Here is a 21,278-nt window from a genome sequence, read left to right as displayed (position 1 = left end):
GATGGCACTCTGGCCACACAAACGACTTAACATCCAGAGTGTACGTCATTTTTAAAGTTCTGTGCATAAGACATTGGAAGATTTTCATAGGCAATCCTTCCAGTTTGCAGGTTCCTATTTCACCCTGCTTTAAGTGTAGTCTGTGTTGCTGCAGCCATGTCTAAATGGTGTGATAACCTCATAGAGGGTTCTTTGTCAAGTGCTTAAAAGATTTGTACCAAGCCAAATTTAAGATTGCTAAAATTGTTAGTGTGATACAGCTTTTAAGATGTTTAATCTCAATCCTAGGAGTGCTACTTTTAGTGGTGTTGACTAGATGGCCTTGGGGCAGACGTCTTCTCTGTTGATATGGTCTTTAAGAGTAGACTGATGGCTTTGCCTTTTCAGGGGAAGGTTATGTTTGACCACACATTGCATGCTATTTCACAGTTGCTGATGGAAATTGTTCTTTCTTGCAGCAGGATAAGAGATCTGAAGGATATAGTTGATCCTTGTGGTGTTTTCTTCCCTCCAAAATATCCAAGAGTCACAAATACACTCGTACTCCTTTAATTTCCGCTTCAACTGACTCTTCGTAGAAGCTGGGATGAGCTTGGAACCAGTAGCAGACTAAAAAGCCCATTTCCTCCCCCAAGTCAGCATTAAAGGGACAGTCGACACCAGAATTTTTGTTGTTTTAAAAGATAGATTATCCCTTAATTACCCATTCCCCAGTTTTGCATAACCAACACAGTTATAATAATACACATTTTACCTCTGTAATTACCTTGTATCTAAGCCTCTGCAGACCGGCAGATATTTGTTACTTCTTTATTGTTCCTACACTTCCCTATGCTATCAATCACTAGAAAAATGAATGATTTTCACTGATGTGCCCAATAGACATTCACAGCTAGTGATCTGCTGCTTTTATGTCTGACTAGAGGAGCTTGGCTTAGAGTGTGAGTTCAAGCACACAGAAAATCATAATTTCTTTTTTTGTGTTAACGACTTATCAGAATAGCAAGCTGCATGTGGGGAGCAACTTATGATTACACTGTCTTTTATATATATATATATATATATATATATATATATATATATATATATATATATATATATATATATATATATATATATATATATATATATATATATACATACATACATACATACATACACACACACACACACACACACACACACACACACACACACACACACACACACACACACACTTTGAAAACCTTGAGATATTACCTGCTTGGGAGACAGTTTAGACTGGTTACTGACCATGCTCCATTAACATGGATGAGGCAGAACAAGGAGAAAAATGCCAGAGTGACCAGGTGGTTCCTTAGTCTTCAACCTTTTAATTATACTATAGACTCTATAGAGCATAGGGCTTGTAAAGAACAAGGTAATGCAGATGATCTTTCTCAAGTTCATTGTTTATGGTCTGAGGCCGCTCTCCCCAATAGGTCTGAGCTGGGGGGGGGGGGGGGGGGGATGTGTGACAGAGAACAGGGAATTGTGAGTGACCAGGTTTATATTTCTCCTAGTATGTTGAAATGTGTATTTGATTTCTAAACCCCAGGGAATTGTATTGAATAAAATGTGGCTAGGAATTAAGCTGCTGTATTGTTGGGTCCCTGGGGGGGGAACATTGGAGAGAGGGTGGGTCAGTGTTCCACTCCTCAGTTTGCACATAGCTGAGAGTGAGCAATCAGGAAGGGATTTTTCTCACCTGTGTTTAATTAAATGAGGGTAATTTATTCTCCAGCTGCTAGGTGAAGAGAGAACCTCCAGAGTGTTTCTGACTCTGAGAGAGACACTTTGCAGCTGAGCTGATAAAAGCTGATAAAAAGTGAGTTTGCTAAAAACAGCATGTTTTGTGAAGTGTAGTATACCTTGATTCAGTAAGTGATGTAAACTTATGTTAGTAAAAGCTCAAACTGAGCTAGGCTTTTGTTTATAGTATTAAGTGTGTTAAACTGCTATAAATACACATTGCTGTTATCTGCACTTGCACAATGAAAATAAAACTGACTGTTTAAATTTATCAAAGCTGTGTCGTTTATATCACAGAGGACCGTGCTATTTCCTTAAAACCAGGCACCAGGAGTGGGTGCTGGATTACAATATGGTGGCAAATGTGGGCGTATCACAAATATGGTCTGTGGGCAAGCCGCACTAAGAAAACTTTTGCTTTAAACTGTTGGAAATAAAAGTGACACTCTGCCTTTTAGACATATACATGCCTTGGTGTTGTTACCTGTTACTTCTAAGAGGAGAACTTTTACAAAATGGAGGAGCTGGTGAAAGCTTTGGTGCAAGCTACTGCTGTACAGCAGGAGACAAATTGCTTACTGTCTGCACAAGTAAGCAGCATAATGGATGCCCAGCAAGAGGATAGAGCTACATTGATTAATGTATTGCAGCAAGTCCTACAGCCTTCTGTAGCTACCCCCACTGTGAATAGGGGGCACTATATCCAAGCAAATTTACTTTCTGCATAAGTTGTCAGAGACGGATGATATTGAGGCTTACCTCACAACATTTGAGAGGATTGCTGCCAGTGAACAGTGGCCACCTGAACAGTGGGCAGGGCTTCTTGCACCATATCTTAGTGGAGAAGCCCAGAAAGCATATGAGGATTTGTCTCACAGCCCAGCTCAAGATTATAAGAAACTAAAGACTGAAATTCTAACATGCTTGGGAGTAACACCTGCAATTTGCACCCAAATATTTAACAATTGGGTGTTTTGAGATGCGAAAACCTACAAGAGCACAAATGTATGAACTGCTGAGACTTGCTCAGAAATGGCTTGTTCCGGAGATTAATTCAGCCACAAAAGTCATAGAAATGGTTGTAATGGATCGATTTCTCAGGAATCTGCCATCTGGACTTCGACAGTGGGCCAGTCAAAGGGATCCTAAAGACTCAGAAGAAATGATGAGCCTGGTTGAGAGATATTTGACTTCTAAGGAATTACACAGCAATGATCCTCAACCTAAATCAAAGCTGCCTTATGAAAAAACAAGTAGAAAAACAGAAGGACAAAGGTCTTTTTATAACCAGGGACAAAATGACTATGTGTCAGGGTTTTTTCCCTGTTGTGTTTGCCATGTGCTGACTATGGTGCATTGTGGGGGATGCTGCTCATTTCCTGCACTTCCTTTTATGGCTAGACTGGTGTGCATCATCCATGTGAGACAGGATTCAGTCTCAGAATTGTGATGTCATCACTTATTATTTAAAGGGCCTCTGTTGAGTATGCTTTGCCTTTGCGTTGTCTCAGACCTGTTTGTGAGAGTTCCTGTGTATTACCTGGCTGCCTGACATCCTTCCTGATCCCTGGCTTGTTCCTGACTCTGCTGTTTTCCTTGTTCCTGATTCTGGCTTGTCTGACTATTTGCTTTGGCTTCTGACTCGGCTTGTCTGACTACCAGCTCTGGTTTTGACTCCTGGCTTGTTATTTGACTTGTGGACTTTTTATTATTTTTTTGCTATTAATAAAGGTGTGATTATTTTTGCACTTCTCGTCTCAGTCTGATTCCTGGCACCCTGACACTATGGTGGGAAATGGCTCCCTAGGGAACCATTATGGCCAAGAGGCCAAACTGATGAACAAATAAGGTGTTTTAAATGCCAAGAGTTAGGACATATTGCACATAACTGTACACAGGGGGAGGAGCCTATGCAATGTAATATAAGTGCAAGGGACAGACATAGTACAGTGTTAACCTGCACCAAAATGTCTTTTGATTCCAGTGCTATGTGTTCTAATCATTTAAGATCTGTGAAAAATGTGGAGGGTAAGAGTGTACAAGCGCTCCTTGATTCAGGGAGTGAGATTACTCTGGTAAAAAGTGTTTTGCTTCAGCCAGAAAAGTTAGATGGAGATCAAATGCTTGATGTTGTCTGTATACACACACTCATACCCTACAGCTGAGGTTAAAATTATCACAGATATTGGTACAGTTAAGTGTCGCGTAGGGGCAGTGCCTATGTTGCCCTATTATATAGTATTGGGGAGAGACTTTCCTCACTTTTGTCACGTGTGGGAGAAACCTTCAGTAGGTCATGGGATTGGTTCTGGGAAGTTACAGGAGGATTAGGAAATGGAAACCAATTTTCCATTCTCCAGTATTGATTGGGAACCAGACACTGTGCAGGAGACACCTCTGGTGTGCCTGGGCAATGAGGCAGAGTCCCCTCAGTAATGCTTCTGGAGAAGACCTACAATTTGAGGATCTAGGGATTAATTCTGGTAATTTCTGAGCTGCCCAATGGGAGGACCCGACTCTGATAGTGGCGAGGGGAAATGTTCAAGTAATTGAAAGCACTGTCATAGATCCTGAAAAACAATTATGTTTTCCTTATTTTAAGGTGAAAGATAACCTGCTTTATAGAGCAGAAAAGAAAGGGGTTGAAGAGGTGGAGCAATTATTGGTTCCCAAGTCTTATAGAAATACCGTTTTGAAATTAGCCCATAGTCATGTGCTAGGGGGCACTTTGGTATTGAAGAGACCAGAGAGAGTTCCTGCACAATTTTATTGGCCTGGTATTTTCATTTCAATAGAGAGATTTTGTAAATCCTGCCGAGGAATGTCAGTTGAAGGCTCAATTTAAAGGTTACCGCAATCCACTTATACCTCTTCCTGTTATAGAGGTTCCTTTTGAGCGAATAGCAATGGATTTGGTAGGGCCTTTACTAAGTCTACTAGGGGGCATGAGTATATTTTAGTTGTGGTGGACTATGCTACCCGCTATCCTGAGGCAATTCCTTTGCGGAATACCTCCTCTAAGAATATTGCTAAGGAGTTAATGATGATGTTTAGCAGGGTGGGCATACCAAAGGAGTTCCTTACGGATCAGGGAACCCCTTTTATGTCCAAAATTATGAAAGTGTTATGTAAACTTCTTAAAATTAAACAACTAAAAACATCTGTGTATCACCCCCTAACTGATGGTTTGGTTGAGAGGTTTAATAAAACTCTAAAAAGCATGTTGCGTAAAGTGGTAGACAAGGATGGAACGAACTGGGATTGTTTGCTACCATACCTTATGTTTTCTATTGGGGAAGTACCCCAAGCTTCCACAGGTTTTTCAACTTTTGAATTGTTATACGGTAGGCATCTCAGGGGAATTCTTGACATTGCGAAAGAAACATGGGAGCAGGAAAATACACCTCACCGTAGTGTTATAGAGCATGTAGCACAAATGCAATAAAGAATGGAAGCTATAATGCCAGTAGTAAGGGAAAATATGCAGAAAGCACAGAGAGCTCAGGAAGCCAGTTATAATAAGAATGCAAGGCTAAAGGGTTTTCCAACCTGGAGATAGAGTTCTAGTTCTGGTACCTACATTTGAAGGTAAATTCCTGGCAAGTTCCGTATGAAATTATTGAACAGGTCAATAATGTTAATTATAAAGTGAGTGAACCTGGTAGAAGAAAACCAAAACAAATCTATCACATAAATCTACTTAAACCGTGGGTAGATAAAGGGGTCTTGACGATAATAAAAGATAAATTTACTCTTGCTACAGTTGAGAAAAATCCTCAGGTATATATAGCAGAGACGCTAGCTCCCCATCGGAAGCAAGAAGTGAGAGAATGTGTCTAAAAAGAGAGATATTTTTCCCCCCAATACCAGGAAGAACAAATGTAATCATGCATGATATAATTACAGAACCTGGGAAAATAATTAATCCAAAGCCATACCGAATACCTGAGGCCAGGAGAGAGGCAGTTAGTGCGGAGGTCAAAAAGATGCTTAAGTTTGGAGTAATAGAGATTTCACAAAGTGAGTGGAGCAACCCAATTGTTTTGGTGCCTAAGCCAAATGGTGAAATAAGGTTTTGTAATGATTTTCGCAAGCTGAATTATATTTCCAAATTTGACACTTACCTTATGCCTCGAGTGGACAAGCTAATGGAGAGATTAGGTAGCTCTAGGTATCTCAGCACCTTAGATCTGACTAAAGGTTACTGGCAGGTCCCACTGACAGACAGAGCAAAAGAGAAAACAGCCTTTTCTACACCTGAAGGCCTATTTCAATATAAAGTGTTACCATTTGGTTTGCATGGTGCTCTAGCCACCTTTCAGCGTATGATGGATAAAATACTTAGGCCTCATGGAGCATATGCAGCTGCCTATCTGGATGATGTGGTAATTCACAGTGTGGACTGGGAAACGCATCTTCCCAGTGTTCAAGCTGTTGTGGATGCACTGTGGGCTGCAGGGTTAACTGCCAACCCTGAAAAATGCTCTCTAGGATTAGAAGAGGCAAAATACTTGAGTTACACAATAGGTTGGGGGCTCCTTAAACCACAACAGAGAGAGACGAATAAGGGCATTTCTGGGGATAACAGGATATTGTCGCAGGTTCATCTCTAATTTTGCTACTATTGCTAATCCTTTGATAGAGCTCACTTAAGCTAAAAGTTTGGTAATGGTGAAATGGAACCCTGAACCAGAGCATGCATTTTGTGTATTAAGAGAGGCATTGTGTGCTGACCCAGTATCGATGACTCCAGATTTCTCTAAAAAATTGTGGTACAGACTGATGCATCTGATTTGGGCTTGGGAGCAGTACTTTTTCAAGTGTATAGAGGAGAGGAATACCCAGTTATGTATTTGAATAGAAAAATGAATTCCCATGAACAGAGGTTCTCCGTAGTAGAGAGAGAATGTTTAGCCATCAAATGGGCTTTGAAAACCTTGAGATATTACCTGCTTGGTAGACAGTTGTGGTATACCTTTAACTATAACCCCTCCTATTTTGTCTCCACCCTATATAAGGACTACCTGTAACACTCATTTACTGCCTGATTATTGAAGTCTTAGCTACTCTGGTGTAGCTTTCCTTATCTCAGGTCTCCTATTGCTTGTATCCTGTGCAAGGTGGTTTACTTTGTTTACTCTAGCTGCGTCTTGAATCTCTTATGCTCAAATCGTTACTTTGTCATTACCGACTTTGGATCATTCAACGGCCGGATCTACTTTTTCACCGCTACCCGGAAGTAAGCCGCATTCACACACGCTGCCTCTCCAAACACGGATCTTCCAATGCGGTAACAGAAATATCACGGTCCTCAAGGTGGTAACGTATACGAACAATGCTAAAGCCTTTAAACTTCTTACCTGCTTGTTTTTGTTACCATACTGAATTATTGGGCATCTCCTATTACCTGCAACATCCAATATGAACAAACATTGTATGTCTGTGGAATGTCTGAACTTGTAAATATTTTAGGCTGTGTGTGATTGCGTGAAGTAAGAAGAATCATTTGTTTCTACCAATTCAGATTCTGAGCTTGTCAGTATTTCTTTTTCATCTGTGGCCTCCGGTTATATATATATATCTTGAACATAAGATATATATTATATTAAATATTCCTTATATTTATTAACACTTAAGTCAGTAGTTAATATACAAATTCATCATATATTAAATGTCTCATATTGTTTAATCAGGCTACATAGAAGTTGTTTTCTGATTACTACAAAAAAGAGCAACAAGCTCTAATTTTAGAGCTAACCTTTATAACCAATGTGCAAATACTTGTTTACTTAAATACGAAGCTCAGAATACCACATAATAATCAGGCCCAAAAAAACGAATTTTGAATTAATTAAACATTATGGATCCTAATGAAATAAAAAAGGAGTTTAATAATGTTTACCTTAAACTTGATTATTTAGCAAGAGCTGTGACAGAAGTGCAGACTGAAAATGCTGCACTGAAAACTATAGTTAAAGATTTTGTTACACAAAAGCCTCATGACCCACCTGAACCTCATATTAATTATCCACAACCTTTTTCAGGGAAACGTTCTGAGTTCAGGGAATTTAAGAATGCCTGTAATTTATTATTTTCTCTTAGACCTAAGACTTATCATACTGAGCGGATTAAAGTTTGTACCACAATATCTTTCCTACAAGGTGAACCCAGGACTTGGGCTAATAGGTTTTTTGAAAACAATAACAATATCCTGGATTCATTACAAGATTTTTTTTCTGCTTTAACTAGTCTATATCAAGACTCAAATTCTCAAATAAATGCTGAAATGAGATTGAGGTCTTTAAAACAAGGTAAGAGAAATGTGGAGGATTATACCACTGAGTTTCAGATGTGGGCAGAGGACTCTCAGTGGAATGAAATCAGTTTGAAAAATCAATATCGTTTAGGTTTATCTGAAACACTCAAAGATGAACTTTCACGTCTTGAGATCCCAGATACCCTTGATGGTCTTATTAAATTAAGTACATCTTTAGATCGTCGTTTGAGAGAAAGGAGGGCAGAAAAGGCCTCTAATGATACCTCATATAGAAGACCTTACCAAGTCACAACAAGTCATGACAAAGCTCATGGCAGTGCTACCCCTATGGAGATTGGTGTACTTAGAGGACCTCTGCCACCAGAGGAAAAAATTAGAAGGAGGTTGGAAAATCTCTGTTTATATTGTGCTCAAAAAGAACATGTAGTATCTACTTGTCCTTTGTTGAAAAAACAAAAGAATGGTAAGAAAAAAACCAGTGACTTTATTTACAGCATAGCTAATGATACACACATGACTTTGTCTATTTCTTTACAGTGGGACCAGAAAAATATCCAAACCAAGGCATTAATTGATTCAGGAGCATCCGGAAATTACATTGATTCCACTTATGTAAATAAAAATCGAATACCTACTATTTGTAAACAAAATCCTGTATCTATTAAGCTGATAGATGGTTCATTAATAGAACAAGGACCTATTACACATCATACTATTCCCCTGCTTGTAACATCATTGCAGGGACACACTGAATATTTATCTTTTGATCTCATAACCATTCATCAGCATACTCTCATCCTAGGCTATCCTTGGTTGAAGAAACACAACCCTCACATAAATTGGGTTTCAAATAAGGTAACATTAGATTCTGCTTTTTGTTCCCAAACTTGTTATCCACATCAAACCATAGCGTCACTTGATATTGGTTTACCCTCGTGTTATCAGGATTTGGCAGATGTATTTAATTTAAAAGAGGCAGAAAACCTTCCACCTCATAGGGAGTTTGACTGTCCTATCGATATAATACCTGGTTCCAAAATCCCTCATGGTAAGATCTATCCCCTCTCTCAAGAGGAACTCCAGTATATAAGAAACTACTTAGACGAAAATTTACGTAAGGGATTTATTTCACACTCCACATCCCCTGCAGCTGCAGGTATGTTTCTAGTAAGAAACAAGGATGGTACCATAAGACCTATTATTGATTATAGAGCTTTAAATAACATCACAATAAAAAACAGATACCCGTTACCTTTAATACCTGAACTTTTGGAACGTCTAACTGGTGCAACTATTTACACCAAATTAGATTTAAAGGGAGCTTATAATTTGATTAGAATTAAAGAAGGTCACGAATGGAAAACGGCATTCAGGACCAGATATGGCCTTTTCCAATATAATGTAATGCCTTTTGGTCTGAGTAATGCTCCGGCAACTTTTCAGTTTTTTATAAATGAGATCTTTCGTGACCTGATAGACGTTTGTGTCATAATATACCTTGACGACATATTAATTTATTCTAGAACACCTCAAGAGCATGAAAAACATGTACGCTGGGTATTAACTCGTTTAAAAGAACACAAACTATATGCTAAACTGGAAAAATGTTCCTTTCATGTCACAGAAATAAAATTCTTGGGTTACATCATCAGTCCCAACAAAATTCAAATGGATCCGGAGAAGGTATCAGCAATTCTAAATTGGCCTACTCCTACTTCCACAAAATCTGTACAACGATTCATTGGTTTTGCGAATTTTTATAGGAAGTTTATAAAAAATTTCTCTTCAATCGTTAAACCATTAACAACACTCACTAGTGAAAAACAAAGATTTAAGTGGACCGAATCCGCTAGTCTTGCCTTTAATAAATTGAAAGAAAATTTTACTACAGCTCCCATTCTAGTTATGCCAGATTTTGATTCAGAATTTATCCTTGAAGTAGATGCATCCGACTCAGGTATCGGTGCAGTTTTATCACAACAAGATAAGAACAAGACTGAGATTCATCCTATTGCTTTCTATTCAAAAATGTTAACTAGTGCTGAGAAAAACTATAGCATAGGAGATAAAGAACTTCTAGCTATAAAACGTGCTCTAGATCATTGGAGACATTTATTAGAAGGTTCTAAACTACCTTTTAAGATTTATACTGACCATAAAAATCTTGAATTTCTAAAAACAAGTAAGACCTTGTCTGCAAGACAAGCAAGATGGTCTATATTTTTTGATCGTTTCGATTTTCTCTTAACCTACAGACCAGGACATTTAAATACCAAAGCCGATGCCCTCTCTAGATTACATGAACAAGACACTCATAATCAAATTTACCAAATCATTCCAAAAGAAAAAATTATAGGTTTATTAACACCTTTAGAAGAGGAGATCTTAAAAGAATTAAAACATGAACCACCACATGGAATAGACTGTCAAAAAGATTCCAAGACTGGTCTTTTCTATCATAATTCTAAACTATATATCCCCAAACAAATTAGATCTTCTATTCTTAAACAAACCCATGACGGGACACTAGCAGGCCATCCAGGTATTTCTAAAACTATAGACCTAACCAGGAGAAATTATTGGTGGCCACTCATGGATACCTATATTACAAACTATGTAAAACATTGTGATACCTGTGCCAGAAACAAGTTAACACACAAAAGACCATCAGGTCTTTTATCTCCTCTGCCTATTCCTGACAAACCCTGGAGTACCATATCAATGGACTTTATTGTCGAGTTACCTGAATCCCACCATTACAATACTATTTTAGTTGTCATTGATCATTTAACAAGACTGGCTCATTACATTCCCCTAAAAGGTCTCCCTACAGCTTTCACTACAGCTCACGTTTTCCTAGACAACATAGTTCGCTTACATGGACTGCCCAAAGTTATAATAACTGATCGTGGTACACAGTTTACCTCTAATTTTTGGAGATCCCTATGTAAGTTAATCAAAATTGATTCTAGATACTCGACTGCTTTTCACCCTCAGACAAATGGCCTTACAGAACGACTCAACCAAACCCTTGAGCAATATCTTCGTTGTTATATATCTCATCTGCAGGATGACTGGTCATCCTATTTACCTTTGGCTGAATTCTGTTATAACAATACTACTTCTACATCTACTAAACTATCCCCATTCTTCGTTACTTATGGATATCATCCTACTACTATTTCATTGTCCTCTCAACAAGTGAACTCTCCCTCAGCATTGGATTTCGCAACTACCCTACAAGAAAGACTTAACATCCTGAAAAAACATCTTTCGGAAGCTAAAGATTATCAAAAAAGGTTATATGATACCCATCACACTGCTAGCCCGGCTTATCAGATTGGAGATTTGGTACTACTCTCGACAAAGAATCTCAAACTGTCAGTTCCTAGCAAAAAGTTAGCAAATCAATATTTGGGTCCTTTTAAGATTTCTAAAATAATCAACCTCAATGCTGTGAGATTAGAGCTTCCCCAGGATTTTAAGATTCACCCCTCTTTTCATGTCTCTCTGTTAAAGCCATATCTTCCTTCACCTCAGTCTCTCTCCTTGTCTCGACCACCTCCAATACTCGTTGATGATCGAGAGGAGTATGAAGTTGAAGCTGTATTGGATTCTAGGATCCATAGGAAGAGGTTGGAGTATCTTGTGAAATGGAAAGGTTATGGTTCGGAGGATAACTCTTGGCAGCTTCATTCTGATCTTCGCACTCCCCGTCTTCTACGAAATTTTCATCGCCGCTATCCTGAGAAACCTAGTTTGGAAACCCCTGGGGTGCTTCCTTGAAGGGGGGGAGATGTGGTATACCTTTAACTATAACCCCTCCTATTTTGTCTCCACCCTATATAAGGACTACCTGTAACACTCATTTACTGCCTGATTATTGAAGTCTTAGCTACTCTGGTGTAGCTTTCCTTATCTCAGGTCTCCTATTGCTTGTATCCTGTGCAAGGTGGTTTACTTTGTTTACTCTAGCTGCGTCTTGAATCTCTTATGCTCAAATCGTTACTTTGTCATTACCGACTTTGGATCATTCAACGGCCGGATCTACTTTTTCACCGCTACCCGGAAGTAAGCCGCATTCACACACGCTGCCTCTCCAAACACGGATCTTCCAATGCGGTAACAGAAATATCACGGTCCTCAAGGTGGTAACGTATACGAACAATGCTAAAGCCTTTAAACTTCTTACCTGCTTGTTTTTGTTACCATACTGAATTATTGGGCATCTCCTATTACCTGCAACATCCAATATGAACAAACATTGTATGTCTGTGGAATGTCTGAACTTGTAAATATTTTAGGCTGTGTGTGATTGCGTGAAGTAAGAAGAATCATTTGTTTCTACCAATTCAGATTCTGAGCTTGTCAGTATTTCTTTTTCATCTGTGGCCTCCGGTTATATATATATATCTTGAACATAAGATATATATTATATTAAATATTCCTTATATTTATTAACACTTAAGTCAGTAGTTAATATACAAATTCATCATATATTAAATGTCTCATATTGTTTAATCAGGCTACATAGAAGTTGTTTTCTGATTACTACAAAAAAGAGCAACAAGCTCTAATTTTAGAGCTAACCTTTATAACCAATGTGCAAATACTTGTTTACTTAAATACGAAGCTCAGAATACCACAACAGTTTAGACTTGTTACTGACCATGCTCCATTAACATGGATGAGGCAGAACAAGGAGAAAAATGCCAGAGTGACCAGGTGGTTCCTTAGTCTTCAACCTTTTAATTATACTATAGACTCTATATAGAGCATAGGGCTTGTAAAGAACAAGGTAATGCAGATGGTCTTTCTCAAGTTTATTGTTTATGGTCTGAGGCCACTCTCCCCAATAGGTCTGAGCTGGGGGGGAGGATGTGTGACAGAGAACAGGGAATTGTGAGTAACCAGGTTTATATTTCTCCTAGTATGTTGAAATGTGTATTTGATTTCTAAATCCCAGGTAATTGTATTGAATAAAATGTGGCTAGGAATTAAGCTGCTGTATTGTTGGGTCCCTGGCGTGGAACATTGGAGAGAGGGCGGGTCAGTGTTCCACTCCTCAGTTTGCACATAGCTGAGAGTGAGCAATCAGGAAGGGATTTTTCTCACCTGTGTTTAATTAAATGAGGGTAATTTATTCTCCAGCTGCTAGGTGGAGAGAGAGCCTCCAGAGTGTTTCTGACTCTGAAAGAGACACTTTGCAGCTGAGCTGAGAAAAGCTGATAAAAAGTGAGTTTGCTAAAAACAGCATGTTTTGTGAAGTGTAGTATACCTTGATTCAGTAAGTGATGTAAACTTATGTTAGTAAAAGCTCAAACTGAGCTAGGCTTTTGTTTATAGTATTAAGTGTGTTAAACTGCTATAAATACACATTGCTGTTATCTGCACAGTGAAAATAAAACTGACTGTTTAAATTTATCAAGGCTGTGTTGTTTATACCCTAGAGGACCGTGCTATTTTCTTTAAACCAGGCACCAGGAGTGGGTGCTGGATTACTATATATATATATATATATATATATATATATATATATATATATATATGACACAGACAGATATTACCTTTTACCTTTTGCGATTACACAGCAAAATATACCACCCATAGGAAGGAAAGAATTCTTACAAAACATATGTTTAATAAAATAAGTTATTTATTGAAGATATACACTACTCTTATATATAGCATAAAAAAGTGACCGGTCACTGCAGGTGCTCTTATATACACTGTAAAAGCTTTGATATACACTTTAAAGAACTTAAATATTTCTAAAAGACTTAAAACAAGCGTGATATAAAAAATGAACTAATTACAAGCGTGTGGAAATCCACATATAACTTTCTCCAAGTCTTGATAGCAACCTCTAATTGATATTCAGTCCTTATGCCACCTATTCACTTGTCAGTCAAACTCTAATCCACTGTCTTGAACTTGTGTAGCTATATTTGATTAGTAGAAACGTCAAGTAGTTTTTTCCTCTCCACAGTCCTGTAATCAGCTAGTATTTATTACCTGCTTTTCCGGACTTCCATTTTTTGCGGCTGGAGAAGAAACGTTCATCAGTCTTACTTGGATATAGACGAACCTTTGTAGTTTATTTTGCCGTTTCTGTCAATCAACCTCACTTTGATCCTGCCCGGCTTGGATCTGCCATGGCTTGTAAGTGTAGAATGGTCATTCAGACGCTTCCGCTTCACATGTGTTGTGGCTCAGCCAATAACCGCTTTCAAAAAAAGCCTATGGAAAGTAAACCCACAGGGGGTGAAATATTCAGTCTCTTTGCGTAGAGATTTGATTCAAAATACTGTTGAGCCTATTTTGTTACAGACACACTCCTCCAATCGACGCATTTCACCTTCTCTCAAGGAGAATTCAAGATGAATGGCTAGTGTCCGTTAGCTTTTAGGACAGTCGGAGACGCCTGCTCAGTGGTACAGCACAGGGCAGCAGATGTTAGTTGAGAGATGCCAAATCCAAGAAAAAAATAGTTTTATAAAATTTAAGTAAACGGCATAAGAGCCTCATATAAAACAAAGTAAGCGCCCTGATAAGTAAAGGGGCGGAGAGCTGTCCCAGCTAACATAGTGTGGTTGGGATCATTATCATGCTGAATAAAACCATTCCCAATCAGGTGCTTTCCAGAAGGAATGGCATGATGAATTAAAACCTGTCTCTACTTTACTTTTCAGCATTCATGATCCCATCAATTCGGAAAACAACGCCAACATCACTGGCAGAAATGCAGCCACAAACCAGGACAGACCCTCCACCATGTTTCACTAAATGCCACAAAGCACTAATTCTTCCATGTCTCTCCAACTCTTCTTCTCGCATATTGTCGACTATTGGACCTAAAAATGTCAAACATCTTAGGTTCAGCACCTGGGTAGCACTTATAGCTAAATGCTACCCAAGTTCCTCAACCAAAAAAATGGGTTGGCTCATAAGCTTACACTCCTGTGTTTTTAAATAAAGATACCAAGAGAATGTAGAAAGACTGATAATAGGAGTAAATTAGAAAGTTGCTTAACATTGCATGCTCTATCTAAATCATGAAAGAAAAAATTGGTTTCAGCATCCCTTTAATTATAGAGCACAGTGTTTTGTAACAATTTCTTTTGGACATGTGTGATGTGTCTAAAGGGATGCAAGGGATACGTAAGTATACGTGTGTGACATATCTGAGGGATGCAGGAGACAGGTGAGTTTACATGTGTGATGTGTAAGAGGGACAGGTGAGTGTACGTGTGTGATATATCTGAGAGGCACAGGTAAGTGTACGTGTGTGTCATGTCTAAGAGAGGCAGTGCACAGGTGAGTGTATGTGTGTGGCATGTCTGAGAGATGCAGGGCACAGGTGAGTGTGTGTGACATGTCTGAGAGATGCAGGGTACATGTAAGTGTACGTTTGTGTCATGCCTAAGAGATGCAGGGCACAGGTGATTGTATGCGTGTTACATGTCTAAGAGATGCAGGGCACAGGTGAGTGTGTGTGACATGTCTAAAGGATGCAGAGCACAGGTGGGTGTACGTGTGTGTGTGTCTGTGGGATGCAGGGCACAGTAGAGTGTATGTGTGTTACATGTCTGAAGGAATGTAGGCCACAGGTTAGTGTATGTGTGTGACTTGTCTGAGGGACGCAGGGCACAAGTGTTACATGTGTGATGTGTCTGTGGAATGCAGGGCACAGGTGAGTGTATGTATGTGATGTGTCTTAGGGATGTAGGGCACAGGTGAGTGTACGTGTGTCATATGTCTGAGGGACGCAGGGCACAGGTAAATATATGTGTGTCACATGTCTCGGGGACGCAGGGCACATGTGAGTGTCCATGTGTGAAGTGTCAGGGATGCAGGGTACAGGTAGGTGTACGTGTGTGACTTGTCTGATGGACACAAGGCACAAGTGAGAGTCTGTGTGTGATGTGTCTGAGGAATGCAGGTGATTGTATATGTGTAAGTTTCAGATATTACAATTTCCTTATGCAGTGCTCAAAACCTAAAATGTGACCATTTATTTGATCTACGCAGGTGATGTAAAGACTGAAGTAACACTTAATGCTGAACAAACAAATAATCTGTATGTAAAGAGTCAGCTGGAAGCTGTGAAGCAGGAAATCGGTGACAATATCAGTACAGGTGAGTGCACGTGTGTGATGTGTCTGAGGGATACAGATCACCTGGCCCACTAGGTACAGGGAGGTTTTTATTAAGAGGTAGTCTCTTTTTCCAGACCCTTTACCCTCATTAAAACGCAGATGTCCCTGTTATGTGAATGTGATATCATTTATGTAGGACTGAAATCTAATTTTAAATGCAATGAGGGCAACAGACAAAAAATGGCTTTAGGGTATGACACACCAGTCCAGTGTGATATTCAGATTACTTTTCCCCTTTTTAATAAAGACCAAAAATAACTTATTTTTTTGTCATGAACATATCTGGTATCTTCTGTCATATCCCTGTGTTAGATTATATTGATAAATTATGGTCTTAATTTAGTTTGTGTACAAAAATATACATTTTCCTTTACATCCAATAGCAACATTACTGAAAAAGGTATTCAAAATAACAGGCTGCTTCAATGAACACTGGGGTACACTACTATATACTGCTGTATTATATTATGTTCACTCATTAAAGGGACACTGAACCCAATTTTTTTTCTATCGTGATTCAGATAGAGCATGCAATTTTAATCAACTTTCTAATGTACTCCTATTATCAAATTCTTTTCATTCTTTTGGTATCTTTATTTGAAATGCAAGAATGTAAGTTTAGATGCCGGCCCATTTTTGGTAAACACACTGTGTTGTTCTTGCTGATTGGTGGGTAAATTCACCTACCAATAAACAAGTGCTTTCCATGGTTCTGAACCAAAAAAATAGCTTAGCTGCCTTCTTTTTCAAATAAAGAAAGCAAGAGAATGAAGAAAAATTGATAATAGGAGTAAATTAGAAAGTTGTTTAAAATTACATGCTCTATCTGAATCATGAAAGAAAAAATTTGGGTTCAGTGTCCCTTTAATTAAAACCTAACACCTAGAATACTAGTTTTGCGCTAAACCGGGTGCGAAACTAATGCCAAAAAAGTTGCGTTATTTCACTCTCCATAGTGCTGCCATTACTGCAGTTACTGAAAAGCCTCCTTGTGCGTGCGTTATGGTGGCGTTAAGCTCCATACTGCACAAAATCCAAGGGCTGCTTTGACGTGCCTTTGCACGCTTTCCTCCATAGACATCAATGGGGAGAGAGTGTTAGAAAAAAACGAACACCTAAAGTGCGGAATGAAAAATCTCTGTAACGCAACCCGTTGATGTTTATGGGGAAAAGAAAGTTATGTTTAAACCTAACACCCTAACATAAACCCCAAGTCTAAACACCCCTAATCTGTCGCCCCCGACATCGCCGACACTAATAAAAGTTATTAACCCCTACTGCTGCTGCTTCCCGACATTGCCGACACTATAATAAAGTTATTAAAACAGCCAATAATATTTCAGTAGCTCTCATCCTATTGGTTGTTTTGAACAGCTAATAGGATTTCAGAAGCTCTCATCCTATTGGCCAATAGGAATGCAAGGTACGCAATTTTGAAACGGCTACCTTGCATTCAACTTCAGTGTACGGCGGTGACCGTATGAAGAGGACGCTCCGCGCAGGATGGGCTCCGCTCTGCGCCGCCAGGATGAAGATAGAAGACGCCCCCGGGATGGATGAAGATATCGCCGCCTGGATAGAGATGGATGTCCGGACTTCAGGAACCGTGAGTAGATATTCTGGGGTTAGTGTTAGTTTTTTGTTTTTGTTTTTATTTTTAGATTTGTGCTTTTGTAAAAGAGCTGAATGCCCTTTTAAGGGCAATGCCCATACAAATACCCCTTTAGGGGCAATGGGTAGCTTAGTTTTTTTTTTTAGAGTTAGGTTTTTTATTTTGGGGGGTTGGTTGGGTAATGGGTTTTACTGTTGGGGGGTATTTTTTTTTACAGGTAAAAGCTGTTTAACTTAGGGCAATGCCCTACAAAAGGCCCTTTTAAGGGCTATTGGTAGTTTATTGTAGGCTAGGGGGTGTTTTTATTTTGGGGGGGCTTTTTTATTTTTATAGGGCTATTAGATTAGGTGTAATTTGTTTTTATTTTTGATAATTTCGTTTTATTTTTTGTAAGCTTAGTGTTTATTATTTTTTGTAATTTTAGATTTTTTAATTTTTTTTCGTAGTTTTTTTTTAAATTTTGTAATTTAGTTTTTTTAATTGGTAGTATTTTTTAATTTTATTAGAATAGTAATGTTAGTTTAATTTATAATTTAATGTTAGGTTTATTTTTATTTTCACAGGTAAGTTTTTATTTATTTAAATATAGTTATATTGTAATTTTAATCTGAAGTTAGGGGGGTGTTAGGTTTAGGGGTTAATAGTTTAATTTAATTTAGTGTTTTGCGATGTGGGGGGCCGGCGGTTTAGGGGATAATAGGTTTATTTAGTGGCGGCGATGTGGAAGGCCGGAGGTTTAGGGGTTAATAGGTTTATTTAGTGGCGGCAATGTGGGAGACAGGAGGTTTAGGGGTTAATAACTTTATTATAGTGGTGGCAATGTGGGAGGCTGGAGGTTTAGGGGTTAATAGGTAGTTTATAGGTGTTAGTGGACTTTGTAACAGTTTAGTTATGAGTTTTGTGAAACATATTTGTTTCACAAAATCCATAACTACTGCTCTCAGATGGCGGTATGGATCGTGTCGGTATAGGGTGTAACGCATGCTTTTTAGCCTAAACGCACAACCTGTAGTACCAGTGCTATGAAAATCCCACACAAAAACGTAATTTTTTTTGAGCGGAATGGACGTTGCGTTACAGGCTAAAATGCTTGCAGTATAGCTATACCGACAGGACTCTTTATGTTTTAACTGAGATGGAATTGTACTAGTAGGGGTAGTTTAACCCCAGCATCAGCATTGTCTAGAAAATAGGCTCTGGCACCTTAAAAAAATGCCTTGGTCTTGCTCTTTGGACAGCCACACTTCTCTCTTGTTTTACCTGCAGTTGTGACACAGACACTTTTTCCTAGCTTTGTCTCCTTGTAGCAGAAAGATTAGGCAATTCTCTTTCAAATGAGAGGTCTTGGAGGTCTGTGACTAGTAAGAGAGCTGAGATCAAGGGGTTTGTATCCCCTCCCCCTTCCAAATCCCATGAGTGCCTGTCTTTTCTGGTCCTGCCTCCTCTGGGATGTCAACATGCACATCCCATGTAGCATTGGGACCTGCAGTGAGTTGGATAATCAACAACAGAATTGGAACAGCGATCACCCTTCATTATAATAGTAGTCCTCTTGTGTTCACAGGCAGAGATTTGCATGATGACCCGTTCTAGAACAGGTTAAAAGGACAGTTCACCCAAAATTATTCTCCCATTTAAATTGTTCCTAATGATCCATTTTACCTGCTGGAGTGTATTGAATTGTTTACAAGTAGCTCCTTTACCCCTATTTTGGCCTTTGAAATAGCTTATTTAGCCTGTGGTATCCCAACCTCTCAATGGGGTGCAGGATAGATAAGTAATAAAATTATGATTTTCCATTGTTCTCTCTATGTATTGAGTTTTAGTTTACCAGACAAATATAAGATAAGGAAGCAAGTGTGTGTACACAAAGTGATAACATAATGAGATTTTATATGAGCTGAAACTCAACCCATTGTAATAGGCTGTGGTTTAAAAGCACAAAACCAGCTACTTCATTTACACAAATTAAACCTGAAAATGCAATTTCTCATACATTTTATACTGTGCTGCTGGTATAAAAAGTAATTGAAAATACATGACTATAAAAACTATTTTACAGTGTACTGTCCCTTTAAATAATAAAGATTTTTGAGATTGGTGTAAAATGTAATATCCCCTTTTTGTGGCAACCAAGGGTTAAGTCATCATGTGGCCACTCCAAAATTACTGGCTTCTGAATTTTTAGACTGCCTCTTTGTTTTGAACAAATTTGTCAGCCCTGCAGTCCCCCATACAGAAAAAGACAGTCATGTATATGTAATCTATAAAATGAGAAAAACTTTGCGGGATTACTCATTTATTTAATTTAATTTTATTTAATAGTTATGAATCTGGAGGTTTGAAATAAGTGAGGACAAAGTTTTAAGACACTTTAAGATTTATTGATCATCCGCTTAGAACATATACTTTTTTTTTTTTGGTAAATATATTTTTATTAATTTTCAAAATAAGCGCACAAATCAAAGAATATGAAGGAACATTCTTCCAGTATGGATCATGATAAACAAACAAAAAAGAGACATATTCTGGTATACATGCATTGTTATTAATTAATAATCACATAAAAGAGGAGAAAAAAAATAATAATAATTTATGCTTACCTGATAAATTTCTTTCTTTCTTGACACGGTGAGTCCACGGATCATCTAATTACTATTGGGAATTTCACTCCTGCCCAGCAGGAGGTGGCAAAGTGCACCACAGCAAAGCTGTTAAATATCACCTCCCTTCCCTCCAACCCCAGTCATTTGATCGAAGCAAAGGAGAGAAAGGAAGCAACAAGGTGCAGATGTGTCTGAAGTTTATAATAAAAACCCTGTCCATAAGAAAACAGGGTGGGCCGTGGACTCAGTGTCAAGAAAGCAATAAATTTATCAGGTAAGCATACATTTTGTTTTCTTTCTAATGACACGGTGTGTCCACAGATCATATAATTACTATTGGGAATCAATACCCAAGCTAGAGGACACAGATAAGGGAGGGACAAGACAGGGAACCTAAACGGAAGGCACCACTGCTTGAAGAACCTTTCTCCCAAAAGAAGCCTCAGCCAAGGCAAAAGTATCAAATTTATAGAATTTCGAAAAAGTGTGAAGAGAGGGCCAAGTTGCAGCCTTGTAGCCGTAGCTTTCTGCCCCTTACGTTTCCCAGAGAAAACCACAAACAGAGCAGAAGACTGACAAAAATCCTTAGTTGCCTGTAAATAGAATTTCAAAGCACGCACCACGTCCAGATTGTGCAGCAGACATTCCTTCTTAAAAGAAGGGTTAGGACACAAGGAAGGAACAACAATCTCCTGATTAATGTTCCAGTCTGAAACCACTTTAGCAAGAAACCCTAACTTAGTATGCAAAACTACCTTATCCGAATGAAAATTAAGGTAAGGAGACTCATACTGTATTGCTGAGAGCTCAGAAACTGTACAAGCAGATGAAATAGCAACAAGAAACAAAACCTT

At 38.6% G+C, this 21,278-nt stretch overlaps 1 protein-coding gene across 1 annotated transcript in view; it reads left to right on the top strand.

The window, feature by feature from the left end:
• The window catches only part of LOC128657366 (zinc finger protein OZF-like), a 72,045-nt gene that overhangs the window by 30,413 nt on the left and 20,354 nt on the right, over positions 1-21,278 (top strand). The window contains exon 6 of the mRNA XM_053711689.1: positions 16,079-16,186. Coding sequence (XP_053567664.1) covers positions 16,079-16,186 — 108 coding nt within the window. The remainder of the gene's footprint in view (positions 1-16,078; positions 16,187-21,278) is intronic.

This window comes from Bombina bombina, chromosome 4, assembly GCF_027579735.1.
Source record: "Bombina bombina isolate aBomBom1 chromosome 4, aBomBom1.pri, whole genome shotgun sequence".
NCBI classification, from domain to species: Eukaryota; Metazoa; Chordata; class Amphibia; order Anura; family Bombinatoridae; genus Bombina; species Bombina bombina.
Note: the sequence above shows the minus strand (reverse complement) of the source record. Positions and strands in the feature narration are given on the sequence as shown.